This window comes from Danio aesculapii, chromosome 6 (assembly GCF_903798145.1).
Source record: "Danio aesculapii chromosome 6, fDanAes4.1, whole genome shotgun sequence".
Lineage (NCBI taxonomy): Eukaryota > Metazoa > Chordata > Actinopteri > Cypriniformes > Danionidae > Danio > Danio aesculapii.
The window spans coordinates 52112111-52138140 of NC_079440.1; the positions used below are offsets into that span (position 1 = coordinate 52112111).

At 35.9% G+C, this 26030-nt stretch overlaps 1 protein-coding gene and 1 pseudogene across 1 annotated transcript in view; both read right to left on the bottom strand.

Annotated features, from left to right (window-relative positions):
- The window catches only part of ppp4r1l (protein phosphatase 4, regulatory subunit 1-like), a 36470-nt gene extending 33419 nt beyond the window's left edge, over positions 1-3051 (bottom strand). The window contains 5 exon segments of the mRNA XM_056460744.1: positions 1-55; positions 474-552; positions 555-602; positions 2777-2821; positions 3009-3051. The exon segment at positions 1-55 is cut by the window's left edge and continues 52 nt beyond it. Coding sequence (XP_056316719.1) covers positions 1-55; positions 474-552; positions 555-602; positions 2777-2821; positions 3009-3051 — 270 coding nt within the window.
- Positions 3052-5153: 2102 nt separating this feature from the next.
- The window catches only part of LOC130230203 (serine/threonine-protein phosphatase 4 regulatory subunit 1-like), a 32525-nt pseudogene continuing 11648 nt past the window's right edge, over positions 5154-26030 (bottom strand).

Consider the following 26030-nt stretch of genomic DNA (forward strand, 5'->3'; position numbering starts at 1 on the left):
TTCATTAGCGCTGAACTCCCGGAGCACATCCAGCAATCCACGAGCCACAATTTGCCTGAAAATACATAAAGTGCACAAAAGCATTAGAATTTATCACAAAATGTTATAATCCAATGACAATTTCCAACACATTCCAAGCTATATTATCAGAAATGACTTTAGAAGCTTTAAGTATGAGCCAAATTTTCCTGCAATGACAAATTTGGCTCCTAACAGCCATTTCTGGTCCAACTTAATATCAGGTTTACTTTAAGCCTTTACATTTTGAAAAACATGTTCCACCATTGTGCCATAAGTTCTTCTGTATCGTTTCACATTGAAATTCAAGTGATAGTTACATTAAGGACATCTTACACTACTCCAAAAAAAACCCCAAAAAAACACTAAGTATTGCATGACAGAGGGAAAAACAGAGGTCTCACATAACACGTCTCACAGTTACTGGTTTCTCACTGCAGAGCTTCATGTCTCACCTGTTGAAGACGTTTTCACTGAAAGCATATTTCTCCAGCCGGCCCAGAGGGGTGAGATTATCCTGGCCTGCATCCAGGATGCTGTTATCCGAATCCCTTCACACTCTGAACCATAGTCATCGAATCCAACTGCAAGACAGACCCATTGGGACAGTTAATGGCCAAGTATACAAGGTAACATCCAGTTTGTGGTGCTATCAAATGACAAATCGCTTAATTGGAACCAGAAATCCACACTAATGAAAAGAGAAATGATTTATTTTACAGAAAGAACAGTAATTGAATTTTCATTTTATTCAATCCACTTCTGTCTGCAAAGATGGTTACACTTTAGCTACTGTACAATACTGTACAATAACTGGGTAAAATAGTTGAGTGCGTTCACAATTCCAGTTTAGCTTTCTTGATTTGTTTGGTCTAGATTAGGGTTCCCAAACGTTTCAGCCTGATACCCCCAAAATAACAATGCCAGTGACACAACCCCCAATATCCTCTGAGGTGATAATAAATCTAACCAGCAAGCATTTTTTGTTTTTTAAAGATGTCTAATAGAGGTCTAATAGACGTCTAAACATAGTCATCTTGGCTAAAACAAGGCTAAATTTGGGCTGTCAGTAAAAATCGAATTGACGTCTAAGAATAGGCCAAAACTAGATTAGTCATCAAACAAACAGAAATGAATGACTACACATATAAAGTCTGTCTAATCTGTCTATTTGATGACTAGTCTAGTTTTGGGCTATTCTTAGATGTCGATTAGACTTTCACTGACAGCCTAAGTTTAGACGTCTATTAAACACAAAATTGCTTGTTGGGTATAAACCTTGCACACAACGGGGCACACACAAGTCTATTCATCGCTTCATTTTTGAGAACATCCTCCATATTCAGTTAAGGCCTGTATTTGTTTTTAATTCATGCGAGTGCCGTAAAGATGTCAGAAACTATAACCTGGTGCTATAAATGTGCTGCATCTGAGTTTTTAATATAACGTAATCACCCAAGGGGTCGCAAAAAAAAATGTAAATAATAATAATAATAATATTTTAAAAAGGCTAATGGGTTTTTATTTTCATGTTGTTTTTCTAATGTGTCTATTAACTACATTTTTTTCTCCTGTATGTTATGAATTAAAAAATTGTTTTTCTAATAGTTTAATAAAATGAATTAGATTTTTGTCAATCTCCAAAAGTGTTGTGACCCCCCTCCCTCATCATTGTCCTGCGACCCCCACTTTAGGAACCACTGGCCTAGATCAAAAAGAAAAATTAAACATTTAGCCCTGGCTCTTTTAGCTTTCACACTGACATTTTAAACGTCAAACCTAAAAATGGAGGGAAAAAGATGCGTTTCCAATGTCTGTGTTGAATTAAAATGGGCAACACGGCAACATTTTTACTTATGCTTTAATGCCATATAAGCAACATGTGCTATTCATGGCAATACTTGTACTAAATATTCAATATCTGATTTACAATCATAACTATTTCTTAATCATCCATTCATTGCACAAAAAAATATACAAATAACAACACTGATAAAAGTCTTAAAAAGTAGTTTCAGTTTGATAAATGATAAACATTCCTCCAGAAAACACCTTTTTAAACATTTCCCGAATAAAAACATTCCCTTATTTCACCAACAAATATACACTGGATTAAAATATGTTTTAAACACTGCAACTATGAGACAAAAACAGATATGCTTAAGTCATGTCCTGTTTTTGATTCTTTAGCTGACTTTGGTTTATGTTTCATTCATATTTCAGTTCACCACAGTTTGTTTGAGAGCAGATTCATTTCTTATGAGTCTTTTCTCTGTCTACTTGTTGATGTGCACCAGTGTTTGAAAGGCAGTGTTCATATTTAATAATAAGAAACGGACTAAAAATTGCACACGAGTCTTATAGTCAAATCGAAACTTACCGAGTGTGAACACACCCTTAAAATCATGGAAAGATCATATTGTTGATTAAACAAATTATATTTTAGCGGTGGAAAAAAGTAACATTTTCATCACAATTAAGCAAATATTCTTTTCTTGGATTATTATTTAAGAAAAGACATTTTTATTGTCATTTCCCAAAATTGTTTTCTATTTAAATCAGAATTACGACAGTACAGCAAACATTACCATTACAAAACTATTGTGAAATAATGTCTTTCCACTATATTTAGTTTAATAGTTTACTTTGATCAATATTTGAGACTAAATAACACTTTCCTAAAAGGTCATATAAGATTCACAAGTCTATATATAAGATTCACGCTGATAAAAGTTGCTGAAGAGTTCTGTATACTCACAGTCATCCAAATCATCATGACCGTCTTCAAAATATAAAGACAGACCTGAAGAAACAAAGGAAAAACTTCAAATTAAAGACTGAATTGTGAAAAGTGTTTTAGAAGATAAACTGTCAATTTAAAGTCATGCTGGGAGCTGTCACAAAAAGTTGGGTTGTCTCTCTTACTACCCAGTCCTAGCTAAGCTACCCAGCTGGACAGCATTTTTAGGCCTTTAACTTTAAAAACCCACTCATAATGTCCAAAAGCTGCTGTTTATTTTCGTTAGATAGCATGCTAGCTTAAATGACACAGGCATAACATGTATCGCAATGTTAGTTTACTCTAGATCTCACTTGTCAATTGAGGGTAACTTTAAGTGACTACATGAAATTGCGTGCTTAACCGTACTAGGGCACAGTGTCTGTAAAACACTTTATGTTGTAGTGAAAAAGAGCATACAGGCATTACTTAAGGCATGACACGTTATATGTACGTTTTAAAGGTTATAAGCTAACGTTATCCAAGCGTGTTAACCGGAATCGACCCCGGTGGTCAGGCTTGCTAACAAACTGACAGTCAATCTCCTGTCAACTAAACTACATTGTTATGTACTATTTAATTCAAAGTACAATATAATTTTCACCCATAAATGATTTAATACAGTATATATTACCTTGCTGGCTAAAACTAGCTGTTTATTACAGTACTTTTTATAATACCCCAGTCAGTACTGTTAGCTCCCCAACTCGCAACTAGTGTTAATCCACTTAAAATTTCACCAGGCTAGCGACCTTTGTTCTTAAATTTAGGACAACTTTGATGAAAGATTTTGATCCACTTCAAATGTTGACTGCTGAATACAGTTTTTTTTACATTCGATTATTGAATTTCTGTATCTCCAGACTGTCAGAAACCATAGAGAACTACCAATATTTTGTTAGCAGCATCTTTGCTCTTTGTATTATATTTTATGCCTATACACTCTCCATCAACGTAAAATTATGTGTTTTATTAGTTACTTAAATGATCTTGTAAAATTATATTTAAATCCCAATATACACTCACCGGCCACTTTATTAGGTACACCTTACTTGTACTGGGTTGGATCCGCTTTTGCCTTCAGAACTGTCTTTATCCTTTGTGGCATAGATTCAACAAGATACTGGAAATATTCCTCAAGATTTTGGTCCATATGACATGATACATCATACAGTTGCTGTAGATTTGTCGGCTCCACATCCATGATGAGATTCTCCCATTTCACTACCAAAGGTGCTCTATTGGATTGAGATCTGGTGACTGTGGAGGCCATTTGAGTACAGTGAACTCATTGTCACTCATTGGCGCGTTATCCTGCTGGAAGTAACCATCAGAGGATGGGTACACTGTAGTCATAAAGGGATGGAGATGGTCAGCAACAATACTCAGGTAGGCTGTGGCATTGATACGATGCTCAATTGGTACTAATGGCCCAAAGTGTGCAAAGAAAATATCCCCCACACCATTACACCACCACCAGCCGCCTGATCCGTTGATAAAAGGTAGGATGGATCCATGCTTTCATGTTGTTGATGCCAAATTCTGACCCCATCATCAATTTTGGTGAGCCTGTGCGAATTGTAGCCTCAGTTTCCTGTTTTTAGCTGACAGTAGTGACTACTGGTGTGGTCTTCTGCTGCTGTAGCCCATCTGCCTCAAGGTTCGACATGTTGCGTTCAGAGATGCTCTTCTGCATACCTCGGTTGTAACGAGTGGTTATTTGAGTTACTGTTATCATTTTATCAGCTGAAACCAGTCTGGCCATTCTTCTTCTTCTGACCTCTGGCATCAACAAGGCATTTGCGCCCACAGATCCTGCCGCTCACTGGATATTTCCTCTTTTTAGGGCCATTCTCTGTAAACCCTAGAGATGGTTGTGCTTGAAAATTCCAGTAGATCAGCAGTTTCTGAAATACTCAGAACAGCCCGTCTGGCACCAACACCATGCCACGTTTGAAGTCACTTAAATCACCCTTTCTTCCCCATTCTGACGTTCGGTTTGAACTGCAGCAGATCGTCTTGACCATGTCTACATGCCTAAATGCATCAAGGTGCTGCCATGTGATTGGCTGATTAGAAATTTGCATTAACGAGCAGTTAAACCTATTAAAGTGGCTGGTGAATATATATCGCAGCAATAGAAAATGTCAACGTTACTTTTTTCCCCAACATCGTGCAGCACTACTTAATATTGCTTTAGTAAAACACTTTATGGTTTGTTTTAGAAATGTGATGAAAATGTTCGAGAAATCGGTTAATTTTTTTCAAAATGAACTATTTACTTTTGAATTAATACTGATTTGAGTTTTTAACAGCAGATGGCGCTGTATACTTTACAAACAGCCATCCTCTGCTTGATCCAATTCTGTATAAATCCAACTCGAGCCTAAAATAATCATTAAGACATTAAGGTTTAAGATTTGCGTACAGTTAAAAAACTAACCATCTTTGAACTTTGAAGTTTTGTGTGTGTCTTACATTTTTCCAACACGCTCTGCTGTAAAGCCTTGGCCACCAGCACACGGACGTTGGGCACAGGATCTGTTGAGAGGCTCAGAAGACTGGGCAGAAGGTGCTGGGCAAACTGGTCCATGGGCATACAGTCCTCCTCCACTACTGCCTATATAGAAACACAGAAACATCACAATCATTAGATACTATTAGATATAACATGAAAGATCTAACATCTGAATACCTTTATGTCGACTTCGGTTATCGTGAATCAGATTAAATAAATAAATAAATAAATAAATAAACTGAAAAATAAACTGAAAAACCAAATCAATGAAACTAAAATTACATGCAATTGTTTTGCTTTCTGTAACACTTATAGCAAACTTTTTTAGGTTATTTTGATGACTAAAACAACTTATTTTGTTCACCAAGTACTGTCATCACATAAACTACAATAAATGTCATACTTTAATTCTCTTGCAATGAAATAATTGTTTGTGTTCAATGACATTTTATGGCAAGAAAATGTGTAGTGCAGTTAAATTAAATGAAGTTTTTACCATTTAATTTTACTAAAAACTTAAAAAAAGCGTAAAAAAGTGTGAATTGAAAAGAAAATAATTCATGCAATGAAATAAAAAAACATAGAAAATGAAATAAAAATAGGTGAAGATTTAAAACAAATGAAATTAATTAAATCGCTTTTCTAAAACAGGGCATATACAGGAATCAGAGAGTAAATATACGATACAAGACTCTTTCTGTACATTTTAATACCTCATCACCACTTTCAGTTTTAACAACGGTGACGTTGGGGACATTTTAATACTGATTGTAAGAAAACTAATCCTCAACTAAAACATTTTTCTTATACAGAATAAAAGTGCTAATCCAGCATGTGTAGCCTATAGGACAGCAGAAATAAGTGATGCCTTGGTTACTGAAGTAAACAACGTAGTGTTATCTAAAATCTAGAAGGATTATTCAATCTTGAATTATTAACCCCTCTGTTTATTTTTCCCCAATTTCTGTTTAACGGAGGAGAATTTTTCAACATAACAGTTTTAATAACTCATTTCTAATAACTAATTTATTTTCTTTGCCATGATGACAGTACATACAGCTTCTATACAGCTTAAAGTGACATTTAAAGGCTTAACTAGGTTAATTAGGCTAACTAGGCAAGTTACTTTATAATGATGGTTTGTTCTGTAGACTATCGAAAAAATATATATTTTAAAGCTAATAATTTTGACCTTAAAATGGCTTTAAAAATAGAATTGAAAACTGCTTTTATTCCAGCCAAAATAAAACAAATAAAAAAATGTCCTTACTCGTGTTAAACATCATTTGGGAAATATGTAAAAAAGAAAAAAAATTCAAAGGGGGTTTAATAATTCTGACTGCAACTATATATGCATGTATATAAATATCGCAAAATTGTCCGCAAACTTCTGGGAATTACCCCCACAAAATTTTGTCAATTTTAATCTTAAAAAAAAAAAAAACATGAAAAACTGGGGGGGTTATATAATTATTATACTGATTATATAATGTTATAATGATATATAATAAAAAAATGATACAAAATGTAATACCTTTTATAACAGCAGACTTTAAGACTTTGTAATATTTTTAAGGGCATAAAATCTCTCTAAATTAATTTATAAACTTAAAAGACCCCATGGACACCCTGTAAAAATGACCCCACTACATGAAATATTACTATTTTCTGCCACACTTCAACCAAGATGAAATAAAATAATTTGCTTTGTTTCCCTACATATTGTCTTTTGAATTTTGAAAGCGTTCAGAAAGTTTAGTGTAGTGACAATACAAAAGAAGTCACCAGCTGAATAATACTCAATTGCACTAAAGTCTATTATCGCGTATCATCATTTCAGATTAATCCATCTCAGGGTGTCAAGAAACATCTTGACTATTTTATGTAAAATACTCATTAAAAAAGTTAGAGAGCAGCACAAATATGAGACAAACAAATGTGAAAAATAAATGAATAAGATTAAAAAGAAACCCTGTAAATCCTTTGAATCATTCTTTAAATCAAACATCATACCTGGCAAATGAAAGCAAACGCCTGACGTCCGACCCATTTGGGACTGTGGCAGAACCTCATAATGAGCTCGTTAATGAAATTGAGTCCCAAGTCATGAGCTTCACAGGAATACAACTTCTGCAGGATCTCCACCACCTGACACACATTCACAAGACAGAACAAAAACTTCATTGAATTACCCCCAAAAAACAATGGTGTCAATAAAACCAGCAGAGAGTTATTTTTTCCATATGTACCACAGGAAACAAGTCTCACCAGTTTGTAGGAGATCCACCGCACTTCAGACACTTTGTCAGAGCAAAGGTTAAGTGCGATCTGTCTGAGGTAGTCATAGACGTCGTTGTGGCTGTACAACTCAATGATCAGGATGAGCTGTCTAACACACACACAGACAATACCATAAGAGTGAGATCACGCCTGGAGGTTTTAAAAGACACTGTGTAAATGAAGCTTGTTGCAAAGCAGTGCATACTCTGCTAGTTCATAGCGAAATCTCCAGTTTCGGCTGTTGTCAGTCACCATGAACTCCTGCAGCTGATAAAGATACTCCCGCCGCTTCTCAGCATGAAGAAGCTGAAGAAAAGAGGACACAAATATCTTTTGAAGACAGTGAAGATGGAGCGGTTGTTGACTAAAACAATTGGCTTGCACTGTATTGTGTGCTTGTTACAGTGGAAGTAATACTTTGTAACAAACTTAGCATGAGGTTTGGTTTAGGGTTGGTTGCTTGCAATTAAGAATGATTTGCTGCTATTACTACTGAAAGTCTTTGTAAGAGATTTAACTAATCACAGTAAAATAAAAGTGTTGCTGAAATGTACAGCAATTAAAATAAGGCTGAATTAAAATGATCTGAAAATTGCTTAAACTCAAGTTAGAAAATTTCTCTTGGCAATTAATCTATATAAATTAATGTACAAGCTAAATAAATATCTCTCTAAATTACAGATTATTTTTAAAATACTTTATTATCAGCTATTCATAGATGACAATTGTGCATCTTTTACACATCTTCAAGAAAAATTTGACCAACCCAATTCTCATTTATTTAGATGCTTTCAGTTACTGAACTTTATCCTTAAGCAGTTTTTTTTATTTTCCCATTGTGCCAAATAAAAGTATACTTGATGATATACTCGACCTTCATACCTCTTTAAAAGGGGTTATTTCCCAAATCTTTACTATTATTACACAAAACAGTCCCCCTCAACACATGTACTAAGGGCTTTTTGGGAGAAGGAACTGAATTTAACGATTGAAGAAATATCTGGGATCTAAAGCTGCGGTCACACTGGGCTTTTTCTTCCATAGACTGCCATTCATACGCACGCAAATGCGTCAGACCGGAAACGCAAGGTCATGTGTCCAGTTTCGCAGGTTGCTGCGGTGCAAAGTTCAAGCTTGGTGAACTCTAACCTGCAAAAATCGCATCACTTGATTGCATGAGACCAATCAAGGATCAAAACAGGACCTCTCTGGATAGAAATTTAAAGCATGGAGCGATCGCTCGCTTTTTTTAATGTCTAATCATCTTGTTTAATCCTGCCCCTTTTCGCAGCGCCGCACGACAGAATTTCGCACACACAAAGTCCAGTGTGACCATAGCTTTATTCTTGCACAAATACATTCATCATCAATAAACGACATACACTCATTCAATTCAAGGTCGAGCACAAAACACATTGGTCTAGAACAGTGGTGCTCAACCCTGTTCTTGGAGGGCGACCTTCCTGCAAAGTTCAGCTCCAACCCTGATCAAAAACACCTGAACCAATTAATTAGGACTTGAACAGCACTTGATAATTACAGGCAGGTGTGTTTGATATGGGTTGAAACTGAAATCTGCAGGAAGGTCGATCTCCAGGAACAGCGTTGGTCACCCCTGGTCTAGAACTAAACTGAAAAAATTTCCCTGATCTTGACCCGACTTGCCTTCGCTGTACAACCGAACCAGCCAAACTGTTACATACTTTCTGGTCTTGCTTGAAACGGTCTGATTTTTGGGGGAACTTCAGGTGTTTTTCTGCTGTTTTTTCATTATCAATAGACACAAACCCCTTAACAGCACTATTTGGAATCCCGCTAGAATATGTTGAATTAAATTCATTACAGGCCGATAGTGTTGCCTTGCAACTTCATGCTGCGGTCACACTAGAGTTTGTGCATGTGAAATTCTGTTGTTTTGAGCTGCGAAAAGGGGCACAATTAAACAATGAAAAAGCAAGCGATTTGTCCATGTTTTAAATTTCTGTCCAGAGGTCATGTTTTGATCTTTGATTGTTCTCACGCAATCATGTGATGCTAATTCACAGGTCAGAGTTCACCAAGCTTGAACTTTCCAACGCAGTGAACTGAGAAACTTGTTGCACGAGCTTGCGTTTCCGGTGTGACGCATTCGCCTGCATATGAATGGAAGTCAATGGGGAGAAAAGTGCATGTGACCACAGTTTTACTGGCTAGATGACTTATTCTTATAAACTGGAAGTCAGCAGCTCCTCCTCCTAATCGGAAACGAGTTTTTGATTTCTTACTCTTAGAATGGAAAAGATTCGGTTCGCAATAAAACAAAAGCCAAAACAGTTCCAGAAAGTCTGGAGCCCTTTTCTAAAAAATTGAAGGAGACACCTATATCGTAATTGCTTTCTTTTTGTTTCTATAATTAAGCAAATCAATCAATCAATCAATCAATCAAATAATTAATTAATTAATTAATGCATTTATTTATTTATTCTTTTGTTTGTTTTTTATTATGCTTTTTTTTTTCTGATGCGTGTTTTTTGTGTATATGTGTGATATTTTACCTTTTATTTATATACTTATTTAGTGTATAATTATACTTTCCTGATAATTTCTTGTTTGGGGAGTTGTATCAGTGCGTATACCTATATGTATCAATATTGTATATTTTATTGTCTGGCCTATGTTGAACCTAATTAAAAATACTTTATTAGTTGAATAAATTAAAGCTATATTAAAAAAGGAAAAATTACAAAAAAAAAAAAAAAAAAATCTGAACAAACAAAAATATTTCTAATTCTGAGCAATTGTCATTCCATGAAAAAACTAAATCCTCTACTTAACCATATTTTTATTTGAAGAAAAAATAAATATCATTAGACCTTTACAGAATAAAATAAAGAATAAAATTGTAAATCAAATCCATACCTTAAAAAGCAGTCAAATGTTAAGTGGTCTCTTAATTATCCCAATATTTAAAAATAATTAAGGCTTTCAAAAATCAAGGTGTAAAAATAAAAATTGCATAAGCTTCACATTCTCTTTGTTAAGGAAATGTTCTATTCTCACCTTTAAGAAATCATACAGGTGTTTGAGGACTCCTATCCGCACCTCATCGAGGTCTTTGAGGAAACCATTAAATATGGGCACCAGGTCAGCTGCAGTGAGCTGATCACCCAGAATCACTGCCAGCTCGTGGATGGAGAACGCAAGCGTCCGTCTCACCTTCCACTGCAACACATTCAACACATGTAACATTTGCAATTTCCACTCTAACATATACAACATGTAATGCATTTGCAGACTCCACTATGACACACTGAACATGGAGCACATTCACATCTCCATAATCAAACAAAAAGTGCTCAGGGGTAGCTTAAATAATGTGTCGGCGCTCTTTTGGTAAGTGATCAGAATAACTTTGAGAATAAACAGCAAAAATCAGCCCAGGGCACTCGAAAAATGTGGAAAAAATATAGACTAAAAAGCCTTTATTCAGGGGGTGTGGTGGGTTTTTTCTGGCTGGGCTGGGGGGTTGAGGAGTGGATTTGTTTTGTTTATTGAAAGAAACTTCCAAAGATGCTGTGACCACTCACATGTAAAATCAATAAAAATTTCATCACACAAAAAAAGCCTTTATTCACATGGCTAATCCTCAAAAAAACCTACGTGTTTTGACAAAGAACTGCCTTCATCAGGGTAATAGTGACCAGGTGTGTCTGGAGTTTCTTTTGAATGCTACGGTCTCATGAATCATTAGAATATCTAAAGAATACTAAAATAATATATTAAACAAGGTCAACTCAACAATCATTAACTCAGCATTGATGGAGGATAAAAAACATTCACATCTCTTCATCTGTAACACATTCAACAGCTGCACCTTCCACTGTAACTGATTCAACACATGTAACATCTGCACCTTCATCTGTAACACATTCAACATCTGCACCTTCCACTGTAACTGATTCAACATCTGCACCTTCCACTGTAACTGATTCAACATCTGCACCTTCCACTGTAACTGATTCAACATCTGCACCTTCCACTGTAACTGATTCAACACATGTAACATCTGCACCTTCCACTGTAACTCATTCAACATCTGCACCTTCCACTGTAACTCATTCAACATCTGCACCTTCCACTGTAACTGATTCAACATCTGCACCTTCCACTGTAACTGATTCAACACATGTAACATCTGCACCTTCCACTGTAACTCATTCAACATCTGCACCTTCCACTGTAACTCATTCAACATCTGCACCTTCCACTGTAACTGATTCAACATCTGCACCTTCCACTGTAACTGATTCAACACATGTAACATCTGCACCTTCCACTGTAACTCATTCAACATCTGCACCTTCCACTGTAACTGATTCAACACATGTAACATCTGCACCTTCCACTGTAGCTCATTCAACACATGCAACATCTGCACCTTCCACTGTAACTCATTCAACACATGCAACATCTGCACCTTACACTGTAACTCATTCAACATCTGCACCTTCCACTGTAGCTCATTCAACATCTGCATCTTCCACTGTAGCTTATTCAACATCTGCATCTTCCACTGTAGCTCATTCAACATCTGCACCTTCCACTGTAACTCATTCAACACATGTAACATCTGCACCTTGCACCTGTAGCTCATTCAACACATGTAACATCTGCACCTTCCACTGTAACTCATTCAACATCTGCACCTTCCACTGTAACTCATTCAACACATGTAACATCTGCACCTTCCACTGTAACTCATTCAACACATGTAACATCTGCACCTTCCACTGTAACTGATTCAACACATGTAACATCTGCACCTTCCACTGTAACTCATTCAACATCTGCACCTTCCACTGTAACTGATTCAACACATGCAACATCTGCACCTTCCACTGTAGCTCATTCAACACATGCAACATCTGCACCTTCCACTGTAACTCATTCAACACATGTAACATCTGCACCTTGCACCTGTAGCTCATTCAACACATGTAACATCTGCACCTTCCACTGTAACTCATTCAACATCTGCACCTTCCACTGTAACTCATTCAACACATGTAACATCTGCACCTTCCACTGTAACTCATTCAACACATGTAACATCTGCACCTTCCACTGTAACTGATTCAACACATGCAACATCTGCACCATCCACTGTAGCTCATTCAACACATGCAACATCTGCACCTTCCACTGTAGCTCATTCAACACATGCAACATCTGCACCTTACACTGTAACTCATTCAACATCTGCACCTTCCACTGTAGCTCATTCAACATCTGCATCTTCCACTGTAGCTCATTCAACATCTGCACCTTCCACTGTAACTCATTCAACACATGTAACATCTGCACCTTGCACCTGTAGCTCATTCAACACATACAACATCTGCACCTTCCACTGTAACTCATTCAACATCTGCACCTTCCACTGTAACTGATTCAACACATGTAACATCTGCAACCTTGCACTGTAACTGATTCAACACATGTAACATCTGCACCTTGCACTGTAGCTCATTCAACACATGCAACATCTGCACCTTCCACTGTAGCTCATTCAACACAAGCAACATCTGCACCTTCCACTGTAACTCATTCAACACATGCACCTTCCACTGTAACTCATTCAACATCTGCACCTTCCACTGTAACTCATTCAACACATGTAACATCTGCACCTTGCACCTGTAGCTCATTCAACACATACAACATCTGCACCTTCCACTGTAACTCATTCAACACATGCAACATCTGCACCTTCCACTGTAACTCATTCAACATCTGCACCTTCCACTGTAACTCATTCAACATCTGCACCTTCCACTGTAGCTCATTCACATCTGCACCTTGCACTGTAACTGATTCAACACATGTAACAACTGCACCTTACACTGTAGCTCATTCAACACATATGCAACATCTGTACCTTGCACTGTAACCCATTCAACACAAGCAACATCTGCACCTTCCACTGTAACTCATTCAACACATGCAACATCTGCACCTTCCACTGGTAACTCATTCAACACATGCAACATCTGCACCTTCCACTGTAGCTCATTCAACATCTGCACCTTCCACTGTAACTGATTCAACATCTGCACCTTCCACTGTAGCTCATTCAACATCTGCCACCTTCCACTGTAACTCATTCAACACATGCAACATCTGCACCTTCCACTGTACTCATTCAACATCTGCACCTTCCACTGTAACTCATTCAACACATGCAACATCTGCACCTTCCACTGTAGCTCATTCAACATCTGCACCTTCCACTGTAACTCATTCAACACATGCAACATCTGCACCTTCTACTAAAACACAATCAACACATGTAACATCTGCACCTTCTACTGTTACACATTAAACACATCTGCACCTTCCGTTGTAAAACATTCAACAAATGTAACATTCACACTAGGGCTGCACGATAACAGAAAAAATGAAAATCACTATTATTATTTTGCTCAAAATGTTAATCATGATTAATAATGACGATTATTCCTTTGTATGCCTGTATGCATGTATGCCTGTATGCATGTATGCATGTATGCATGTATGCATGTATGCAGTGCATGGTATGAGCATGTAGCATGTATGCATGTATGCATGTATGCATGTATGCATGTATGTATGCATGTATGCATGTATGCATGTATGCATGTATGCATGTATGCATGGATGCATGCATATGTGTATGCATGTATGCATGTATGCATGTATGCATGTATGTATGTATGTATGCATGCACAGCCACCAAATATAAAAAAACAAAACTTGTAATAAAACTGGGCGAGGAATAAAACTGGGCGAGGATTAGATACAAGATCTGATACTTGTTATATAATTTAAATTTTGATTCCTCTTGTCCAATTTTTGCATGCACATTTTTTTTTCCACTCACTACTCTGCCAAGAACTTCGCCGCTGGGGAGCACCTTCAATAATAATCTAACATTTGTATAGAGATTGGACCGCAAGATGTGCTCAAAAGAGTGCCTACATGTGGTGAAGAAAGCCAAGCTAAGTGTAATTAATGTAATAAACTAACAAGTTATAAAGCAGGGTGTCGCGACCAACAAAGCATCTGCGGTTGGTTCACCTCACAAATATCGAATTAAAAGAATGGCGTGTTAGGTTCATTGTGCATCCCGTGGGTACAACCATCAAGAGTTGTGCATTTAAGTTTTACTTGTTGAGTGTGATGAGCAGTTCTGTGTTTTTTTTTTTCATTTAAATATCTTGAGGGACCTGCTGCTGAAGCACGCAGGAGAGACGGCTTTACACTCCGTCATTCATAATTGTAGCTTTTGTATTAGTGTCGAAAGAATATATAAAGTAGAATGTTCTTTTAACAGTCCTCAATACGTTAAATCTTTTTCCTTTGCAAAATTCCTGTCATTTTTTCCTCTACAAATTAGATTTTTAAATCTGTTTGATTCTTTTAAAACGAAAGCAGCGCCCGTAATATTTTTTCTCCATAAAATACACCTTTGTGAATGTTTTATTTTATGTGTTTAGTCTTTACTGTACTTTTTAATAATTTTATTCTAATCAAAGCAGCATTCAGACGCAAATTTATCCTCGAAAACGTGGCATGACAGGCGATGCATATGTTTAGATGATTGCTTTTTTTTTTCGTGCGCACGATCAATACCTGATCCTTTGCATAAAGTATTTAATCAAAAGACATGTTAAAATATTTGTTAAATAAATGTTATTTTTAAAAAAGCATATATACCTATTAAACATGAATAAAGTGTATGGTCTGATCGGAAATAAAGGAAATGAGTTATCTATTTCATTATTTAATGAATAGAATAGGCTAGTCTTTTTATAAATTGAGTTTAATTTACGTGAAACTTTTAAATTACATTCTTTTCTTGTCAATAATAAAAGTTGCATCAGATGATGATGAAAACGAACATGAATACCCACGTGAACAGGGCCACAATTCCTTTTTTTTTAACATTGAAATTGGGATCCAGTGTTCTCAGTCAACATGACTGGCAACGTGTCAGGAGAAAAAAAAAAAAGTCAAATCTTTACGAACATTTGGTTCACTTCTAAACAAATGTTGTCTGGTTTAGTAATGTTAGTAATGCATAGAAAAATGCAAAGCGGAATTCTACTGAGCTCATCAATCCAGTGATGACAGCCACTTTGTGATGGCTTTTAAGGTGGTACATTTTTTTTTGTGTTGCCTTGGGAAGTTTGGGGCTGAACAAGAGCAAAGGCTACCCGATCAACATTGCATTCCTAGAAGAAAAAAAAAAACACACTGCATTCAAGACGCAGTCACCTCATACTTGTGATGCGGTTCAATCCGTAAACTCCACCCGTTATAATATCAGCTTGGTCTTTATATTGTAAAAATCGTGATGATTGATCGTGGGCCACAAATATCATTATAGTGATAATAACATGATTAATCGTGTAGCCCTAATTCACACTTTCCACGGTAACGGTTGCACCTTTCACTGTGACAGTCAACGCGTGTAACATTCACAATGTTCCCTGTAACACATTCACACTTTACACTGTAACACATTCAACACATGTAACATATGTACACCTTCCAGTGCAACACATCTGCACCGTCCACAGTAGCATTTATTTGAAATGCTATTTAAGGGCAACTATTTTATTACTACCCCATAATTAGCACATTTACAAACCAGGCAATGATAATCTATTCATAAAGATCTCTATACCTGTACGTCTGATGCGAGTGTTCGTAAGTGTCTTTGAGGCAGTGCCAGTTCTGTCTTCCCAGTGTGAGGGCGACGCCGGGCAGGCTGAATGCACAGTGTTTGGCAATCTCAGTGTCCACGGTCTGAGCTCGAGCGGGGTCTGTCATGGACAGATACTGATCCAGCAACTGCTGAGGAATTACATTCTGAGAAGGCAGAAGAAACCAACGACAGTTAGCAAACTTCACAGAGTTAATAAACGGGTCATGTTTTGTTATTAATAGTTTGCAAAGCAAATTTATAATTAAAGTCTGTGGTTAGTACAACAATCTGAAAATAAAGGCTTACTGTAACTCCTGCATTTGGTTTTTTGGATTCGGTTTTCATAGGTTACACATCTAGAGCAGTGCATTACCTGGACTTTAGACTTCTCCTCTTCACATGCTTTAACTGCGTACTGAGTCTTTGTCTTCCTCCACATGTTCTATTAGGTCCTGACTCCTGTGTGTACCATAAGCACGTATGAGGAATTTTCTACAGTGTATATCCAGGAGAACCAGAGAACGACCCTTTTTAACCCTTGTGTGCTGTTGGGGATGCTGTCATCCACTCTGGGGTGATTTTGAGGCTTACTCTGGCCACAAATTTCTCGGGGTTTCAGCAAATGTCCCACATATCCTGGGAAAATTGCTTTGGAATTTTTTCAAAACCTTGATACACTCTGGGCAAATTGACTACACTTTCATTATGTTGGTGGCTGTTTTTGTTCTATTGACTTCCATTATATACTACATTTTTTGAGTGCAATTTGCAAAAGCCATGACACTATAATCATGCATTCTCGATTGTAGGGACGAGGTCAAATTTGAGATTTTTATTGTTGATCATCAATTGCATTGCAAATAGCTTTATTTCTGGCTTTTATATGGAGCTGGAGCATAGTTGTGTGTGTGTGTGTGTGGTGTGTGTGATAGAAAGAGAGAGAGTTGAGAAAGACCTTTGCACACTTGCATGAATATGTTTGAAGATAAAAAACAAGCCCTCTCAGAACATAGTAAACATAGTAAATGTATTTATGAGCACATTATAATTTGTGTTTTACTGCATAGAACTCCATATAAAACCCAGATACCCATTTTGCACAGGTCAATCTAAAGGGTTAATGTTGCCAACTGATGATCACCAGTAAAAATGGCAAACAGTACCACTTCTCAACAAGGAAAACCATCAACAATCTAGAATGCATGATTATTTAGTGTCATGGCTATGCAATCAAAAAATGTGCTCATAATTGAAGTCAACTGGGCAAAAACTGCCATGAACATGATAAAAGGGTAGTCAATTTGAACGGTACACAAGGTTAACTCTCTTTCTAAAGGTTTTAAGATCCCATCGGCACTTTAGGTTTAGACCAGTAACATTGGCAACATTTTAACTTGCAGTATATTTACTATTTAACTTGCAGTACATTAAATTCTGAATGCAAGAAACTAATCCTAATTAAAACATTGTTCATATCATAAATAAAAAGGCTAACGCCAGCAGGTGGCACCTATAAAACAGCAGAAATAACAATGTTTCCTCGGTTACTGCAGTAAGCAGGTCAAATCTGGCAGGATTTATTGATTTCATAAACTACGCAGCATCCCAATATTCGCTAATTAAATTCAGGCAAACTTTAGTACATAACTAAACCTTACATAATCAAAATTGATGCAAAAGGTAATAGCATTAAGAATGTTTTAATACATTTTAAGGCCTTAAATTTCACTACAGTTGATTTTATCAACTTTTATTACTTTAAGACCCCACGGACACGTGTTCTACTGTTTTTGTTGCAAAAATAGATTTACATAAAAATGCAGAGTGGTGAGCTGCCATGACACATTATTAAAGAAATATATTAGAAATACAACAAGGACTGCTTTAAAATGAACTTAATCAGATGTACTGACGGTATAAGTACACCCCTCACAAATCCCTCATTTAGATTAGTATTTTCGATAGGAAGCTATACAATATTATATTGTGCATATACATTAGATTAATCAGTACTGAAGCCAAATCTGGAGCTTATAACAAAATAACGATCCAAAATCAGTAAACCCAAATTTATGTGTTATAGACAAATATTAAATTTAAATAAAAAATAAAAAAAAGCTAAATTCAAGAGAAACAAAAAATAATAAACATTGTTGAAATTTTGTAGATTGTAATTGTTTTTCCAATATTTCACATGAATTTAAATGCATTATCTTTCCATTTCTAAAGATGTTGGTGACTAAAATGTAATTTTAATAATAATTAAGTTTATTAAATCTGTTTTGTTTAAATGCACCTAAATAAATGACCTATATTCACTGAGAAAAGGACAAAAATACGCATTTTCAAAATGGGGTGTACTTAATTATGTTGAGTGCTGTATATGCGTTTCAGAATTTATACATATGTAACTAAAACAAACATGCCTTCTGATAAAGAATATACTACAGCAATGAGTACATTTACATGGACACCATAATTCAATTATAATACGATTAAGACATTACTTTGATTAAGAGTCTACCATGTAAACAGCGATTTTTGATTAATCCGATTAAGGTCATAATCCAACTAAACAGAAATCGGATTAAGACGTGTGGAGTAGGCATCGGACGACAACCGGTTTCAAGGTTTACTGCGGTTTAAAAAAAAGTCAAGGTTTAGAAAAATCATAAACATTTTCTGTTACACCGTTCCTAGGATAAAGTTGAGGTCAGAATTATTAGCCCGCCTTTGATTTTTTTTCCTTTTTTAAATATTTCCCAAATTATGTTTAACAGAGCAAAGAACGTTTCACACAGTATGTCTGATAATATTTTTTCTTCTGGAGAAAGTCTTATTTGTTTTATTCCGGCTAGAACAAAAGCTGTTTTTAATTTTTTTTAAAAATATTTTAAGGTGAAAATTATTGGCATCTTTAAGCTATATTTTTTTCGATAGTCTACAGAACAAAGCATCATTATAAAATAACTTGCCTAATTACCCTAACCTGCCTAGTTAACCTAATTTACCTAGTTAAGCCTTTAAATGTCACTTTAAGCTGTATAGAAGTGTCTTGAAAAATATCTAGTCAAATATTATTTACTGTTTATATTTTGTAAATATTATTTATTGTCATCATGGGAAAGTAAAAAAAAAAAGTTAAAGGTAAAAATAAATCAGTTATTAAAACTATTATGTTTAGAAATGTGTTGAAAAAATCTGCTCTCTGTTAAACAGAAATTGGGGGAAAAAATTAACTGTTGTTAATAATTGAAAGGGGCTAATAATTTTGGCTTCTACTGTATGTAAAGTATATGTTTTTTTTTAAATGTGTTTTTTGTTTTACGACCATTTCATTAGTTTTTTTTTAGATCAACAGTATCTAGAGCAAAATGACCCTTCAAATCAAAAGCTACAGGTCAAGATTCAGGATTTGTTAAAAAAAAAACAATGCTATAGACATGAACAGTGCAGTGGCTTTACTTTATATCCAAAGAAAAGAAAGCTATCCAAAAATGCCTTTGTGTTGTTAAAAATCTGTGTTTTTGAAACTAATGAAAACTTTCAGATTTATTTAAATTGTTTAGCCTGACAGGTTTAAAATAAAAAGCCAAAATATTTTAAATGTTTCTTAAAATAAAATATTTTGTGTTTAATGGGAAAAAAGTCCCAGACATTTTAAAATGACTTATTTTAGATCAGAAATCACAATACAGTGATACCATGATATTTTTCTCCAAGTTTATCATGCCATCAGAATCTTATACTGGCCCATGCCTAATGTGGAGTATGCCGATTTTAGTGGCATTATTGAAGTGCAGTAATGACAAGTAAACACCGTAATCAAACTAATATCGTCATGTAGGAGTTTTTGCCGCGTTTTGCGACAGGATAATCCATCCACACATGGTTGTTTGACACTATTCTCTGCACCAACAGAGTCAGTAAAGGAGCACAGACACAAACATCACAAAATGCTTTCTTTTTCCCATTTGGTCTGCGATATCAAACTCCATTAAAACAACACTCTTCCACCAGTCTTTACTTCATACTCGCATCCAATACCTCAGTTTGTCAAAGGGTGGTAAAAATGAAATGAAATGAAAGTGCCAAACTGCAGGTAGTCAACAAATTAAAAATGAAACACCCGAAATTATGTGAAACTCCAGAGGAAATGTGGATAGCGTGGGGAATAACGTTAATTAAATTAAGTGCTATAACATGTAAAACGGGATCATGAAAGGAACATTCAAAAAGCAACTCATAAACACCTTAATCATATTATTGTCTTATTAAAAAACAAAACTGATGTCTATGTAAACGCAGTCAATGACATGCTCATGAAATTCACTTTTAAAGAAAATGACATTTAACAAATTAACATTACAGCAAAACACACTACCAAAATCATTTAAACATATATATTCAAACTGTATCAACCTGGAACTCCTAAGTATATGCAATCAATTCCCAAAGCTATAATACTTGCACATTTTAACAATAAGAAAGAAAGAAAGCTGTTCTCTCACCTCGCTGCTGTGTTCAGAGTCGTCGACCAGCACAGGTGAAGTGGAGGGCGAGTCTGAGATCTGAGCGTCTGTCAGCGAGAGTTCACTCATGGCACTGAGCTCCTCCGACGTCGGGGAGCCCGTGGAGCCATTACTCTCTGACATAGAATCATCAGCGTCTTCAGTCTGACTCTCCAGCTGAGCAGCCTTCAAAGCAGCTGACAACACCTTCACTTGAGCTGCAAGTGGAAAACATATTGGGAAATGAATAACTACTGACTTGGAGAGAAGTAAGGGTGTGCACTTTGACCATATATGATAATGAACCATCAATGTATGTCAACAATCCACATTTTAGGGTAGGACTAGGACATGTCACTAAAAATAAAAAAATAAAAAATAAATAAATAAATAAATCAGAAAATTTCACTAAAACCTGTTAAATTACATATTTTTGAATATTGTCCTCAACTAGAAACAAGTAAAATAACATGAGCTCTTTTTGAAACTCACCTTGCACGTCTGGATCATCTAGATGAGGTTGAAGACAGTCCAGAACCTTCTGGATCTGCGAGCTGGTGGCTGGGCCTTGTGCGTCCAAACTTGGTGCGATTTCTTTCCCCACAGCTTCCGCTTCCCTCGTGGTCTGATCTTTTTTCACGATTATCGCATCTCTTTCCTGTCCTTGTAGCAGCTGCAGGTCTTGGGTGATGTCAGGTAGCTGAGGTCTCCAGAAGTTGAAGGAGTTGAACATTGTGTTGTCGTCCAGTTGCTGGTGGGATAAAGGGGCCGAGCGTTCATGCAGGCTCCGGCTGGTGGTGTTTTCTTGAGATTGGGCTTCTGGAGGATGTGACGGTGAAATATTTGTGTCTGAAATGAACTGAAGCGATTCTGAACGGGGTTGAATGAGAGTGTTTGGAGAACCGATGATGGAGGCGTTGCGGCTGTTACTGGAGTTGCTGTTGGTCACTTCCATTCCATGACTGCAAAGACAGGAGGGGTTCATTCTGAGTTAACGGAGTTATTAATTTCGTTTTGTAAAGATGTTTTGGGATTTTTAACATAATAGTAACCCCATTACTGCTCAAAAGTTAAACTTAAAAAAAAAAAAGACCACTGAGACTTTTGATTTAAAACATTTATTAAAACAATTTCTTTTAGAAAAAGTATAGGTAATATATACCTACATTAAATTTTCTGAATTAATACTGCAATCTTTAGTATTATCAGTGTTGAAGACAGCTTTGCTGCATAAAATTGTGAACTTTATCTGAAATAGAATGTAAATCTAAAAAAATCATTAAAATAAAAGTATGATAGTGTAGATCCATATTTAAAGTAACTCAGAGTGTGTTCACAACTCTGGTTTGGTTTTCTTGGTTCATTTAGTCTTGATCAGGAAGCGAATAAATAGATTTATTCTTTGTTCACTTACCATTCACAGGATAATTTAAGACTGAACCTACAGATAGAAAAAAAACTGAACACACAAGAGCCGCATTTCCACTATCGGGCCACTGAGAGCAAGGGCTTTTATCGGGCTGGGCCGTGCCAATGATTATCACGAAATGATTAAAATGAAGACAACCGAAACAAACAAATGACACTACGCTACTGTACAGCAGTACATTATATGTCTATACACAAAGGCCTATGTATTTTTATTCGTTATGTTTGTTTACTCGCCGACTGACTGTTGGCGTCACACATCGAGTGGTCTCACCACTAACGGAGGGATGACCCAGCACACCATCCATAATATAAAACCACAGAAATTTTATATCCTCCTCGTTTTGATAGACGTCATCAAACATTCTGCCTAAATGCTCCGGAGAGACCTAAAACGTAAATTTATCCATAGGCTGCATGACACTCAATAGGTAATTCCCCTCTATTTAAGAGAATAATTTAAGGATGTTGCATATTATTTGGATATCTTAAGTAAAGGAAACCATTAAGTGTTTCAGGACATAAGAGCAAGTAATAAAATATAGGCTATAGCCTATATTTCGTTGCGCTCAGCAGCTATCCACTAATAAAGCTCTACATGTATTTAAAATTTCCTTTTTTAATTTTGCCACATCACATAAAAACAGAAACACTTGTTTGAGGACATAACACATTTTTACTTGTAGTTTTCCCCAATCCATTTGAAAAAGCGGTGCTGCGCAGGACTGGATGACAGAAAATATGGTTACACTCACCCAGAAAAATGCTCTGTTTGCACGATTTGATTAATATCACCGTATTCAAATACTTTTTAAATAATATTTCAAAACTCCTCCGTTGTTTATTGTTGTGTTAGAAAATATCTAAAATCTCTTTTTTTCAGATAGGCCTTTGTAAAATGAGGTTTAAACTTTAAAATGGCTTGAAACAGTTTAATTTATTTGTATTGTATTTACCTACATTGTTTTAGCTTTTGTTTGTTTTATATTGGTTTATTTATTTAATGTGATTTTCTAATATCTGAAATTTGTAATTTTTTAAAAAATGTCAATATAGCTTAGGCTATTTTATCCAGATATGACACTATTGTATTGAACCTACAAAAGTGGACACGTAATTTGTGAAATTTTTTGCCTTTCTGTTGTATTTATATTTTGTATTATCTCCAAAATAAAGAAAGAATCCAAGCCGCTCGCGGCATCAACAGAGCTGTCGAGCTGTCAAGCTCTCTCTCTCTCTAAACTTGACAAAAACTCTTGACAACCTTTACTGGCTGCTGTGTCTTTAATATGGTGTAAATATTATTATACGTTATTGAAACATTAAGGAGGACACAGCAAAGAAATATCACTTATAAAATAAAACTATTTTATAATTTTATGCAACAGCCTTACATTAAAAGGGAAACAAAGGCAATCATAAGCAAAAATACCCCTAGCCTACGCCTACAAGATGATGGAATCTTAAACTGACCAGCTATTTGTTTTTCTTTCCCTTATTTATTTATTTTTTGGCACACGTGCTCATGTGTGATAGGAAAACTATTGTAATGGCTGCATGCCATCTTTACCAGACTTGATCAGGCCCCGGAAGTGACAGTGGAAACACGACTGGCCCTGGCTCGCTCGCTTTAGGCACGATAGTGTAAACGCGGCTAATGGTATTTTTATCAGTCGGGAACTCAAGAAGAGCCTATAAAGCATCTAAAGGAGTCAAAACAGTGGCAGGAACTACTTAATCACACACAAAATAAAAATGTGCTGCTAGGAGATGTGATCACAATGCCTATTTTAACTTCAATGGGCAACTTTGCGACACAAACAGGAAAGAACAAATATTTGTAAGCATTCGGTCTTTTAAATAACTGTGAAATCATGTTCTGTTTTGCTTTGTGTCGATCACATTCATATTTCATTCATTCTTTAAACTGCAACAGAGTTAGTTTGGAGGAGGATTGCCACATTCTTTTCAGCAGTCTTTGTCTACTTTTTGTTCACAGTTATTCAAACAAACCTAACAAAAAAGAGAGATAATGTAGCCTAGTTTACAGCAGCATCATACGTCTTTAGTTAGATTGTGTCATAAACAGTAGGCCTATAGGTTTGTTATTTTTACTAAAGAAGATATATTATTTGAGTTTACACCAGAACTATAGAAACTGTATTATGCTTAAAAAAACAACAACAAAAAAAAACGGCACAGTATCGGGATTGGATCTGTATCGGTCGATACTCAGAATTCTGGTATCGAGATCGGATCGGTTAAAAAAAAATCTATAATAAAAATAAATAAATAAAAATCACAAGCTTTTTCTATGAATGCTTTGCAATTTACCTCTCTGAGAAGGTTTTCGGTATCTCACGGAGTGTCCCATCCTCACAGAAATGTAATCCTGTGATGGAAGGGTTGGCAAATGTTGAAATGAAACGACCCAGAGAATGAAATGCAGCCTGGCGTACCTGAAACAAATGAATAAATACAAAATAAAAAAAGAACATAAGCAGATGTTGCTTTCATTTATCAAAAAAAAATATAAGTATAATTCCTAAAATGTAATACAGCTGGTCAAACACAGGCAGAAGTCATAAATCTAACTCCACATTGCTGTATGCTACCCATGTTTGCCTTCAGTGAGTACATAAATTACATGCTGAGTCACGGCATGTAAGAGCACAGTGTTAATGTGTGCTGCTTTTGCACTTACCCAGCGTGACTGATCACTAATGAGGTTGATGAACAAGGGGGACAATTTCGTGCGTCGCACCTCTGCAGAAGTGCAGTTTGAAACAACCATGAAACAATCTGCACAGGCCTTCCGAATACCCCACAGACTGTCTGAGCAAAGGTCAAAAAACTTTGGCATCTGAGGTGAGGACAAAAAGAGAGGCCTGGTTAAAACAGTTGCATGTCATGTAAAGAAAAAAAAAGCCATAAAATCTGCAAATTGACTTTGTGTGTTTAGTACAAGCAGCTCTTGATATAACTACATCTTAGCCAGCATTTAAATATATACAAGCCTGCACAAGCCACATGTAGAAAAAGTCTCACCAATAGTTTCTCTGTGGCTTCCTGGCCCACAATAGAACAAAACTCACCGAAGTTTGCTGCACAGACCTGGTGGTGAGAAACACACACACACACACACACACACACAAAAAAGTGTAATAGATGGTTTAGACATCTGAAATGAGGTCAGATTTGGTCTTCTGTTATTTTGTAAAAAGACGCCTGCTGCAACACAAACAGCATTGCTAGCTGCCAATGCAGCACGAGCTGCAAAAGAAGATTAACATTCTTCACAACTTGCTTTTACACAATGTAAGCCCGAGTCTTCTTGCTGCAGCTATTTGATTGGAAAAACAAGTCAAAATCATGCACATGTATCCAGTAAACAGCATGCTTATTTTGTGAGGCATTTGTATCCATTTCACTAATAAGGATTGTAATTCTTTTAAATTACTGTACTGTCACTCTTTAAAATTATAGAATATTATTTATACATTTATTTACCATTTATTATTTATTTATTGCCACATCAGCAAGTTTTGGCTATTTCATGGCAAAATGGATATATGTAAAAATATTACATGATAAAAACAAATTCGTATTACAATAAAAAGTTACTTATAATATATTTTTGTGTGACTTTTACTTAATTAAATTTATATATTTGTCCAAGTTAAATATGATTTTTTAGTTCAATTTTTGATAAATAATTTAAGATTCTTCCTGGCGGTACCTTTTTAAAAACATCCATCAAAGTACTCG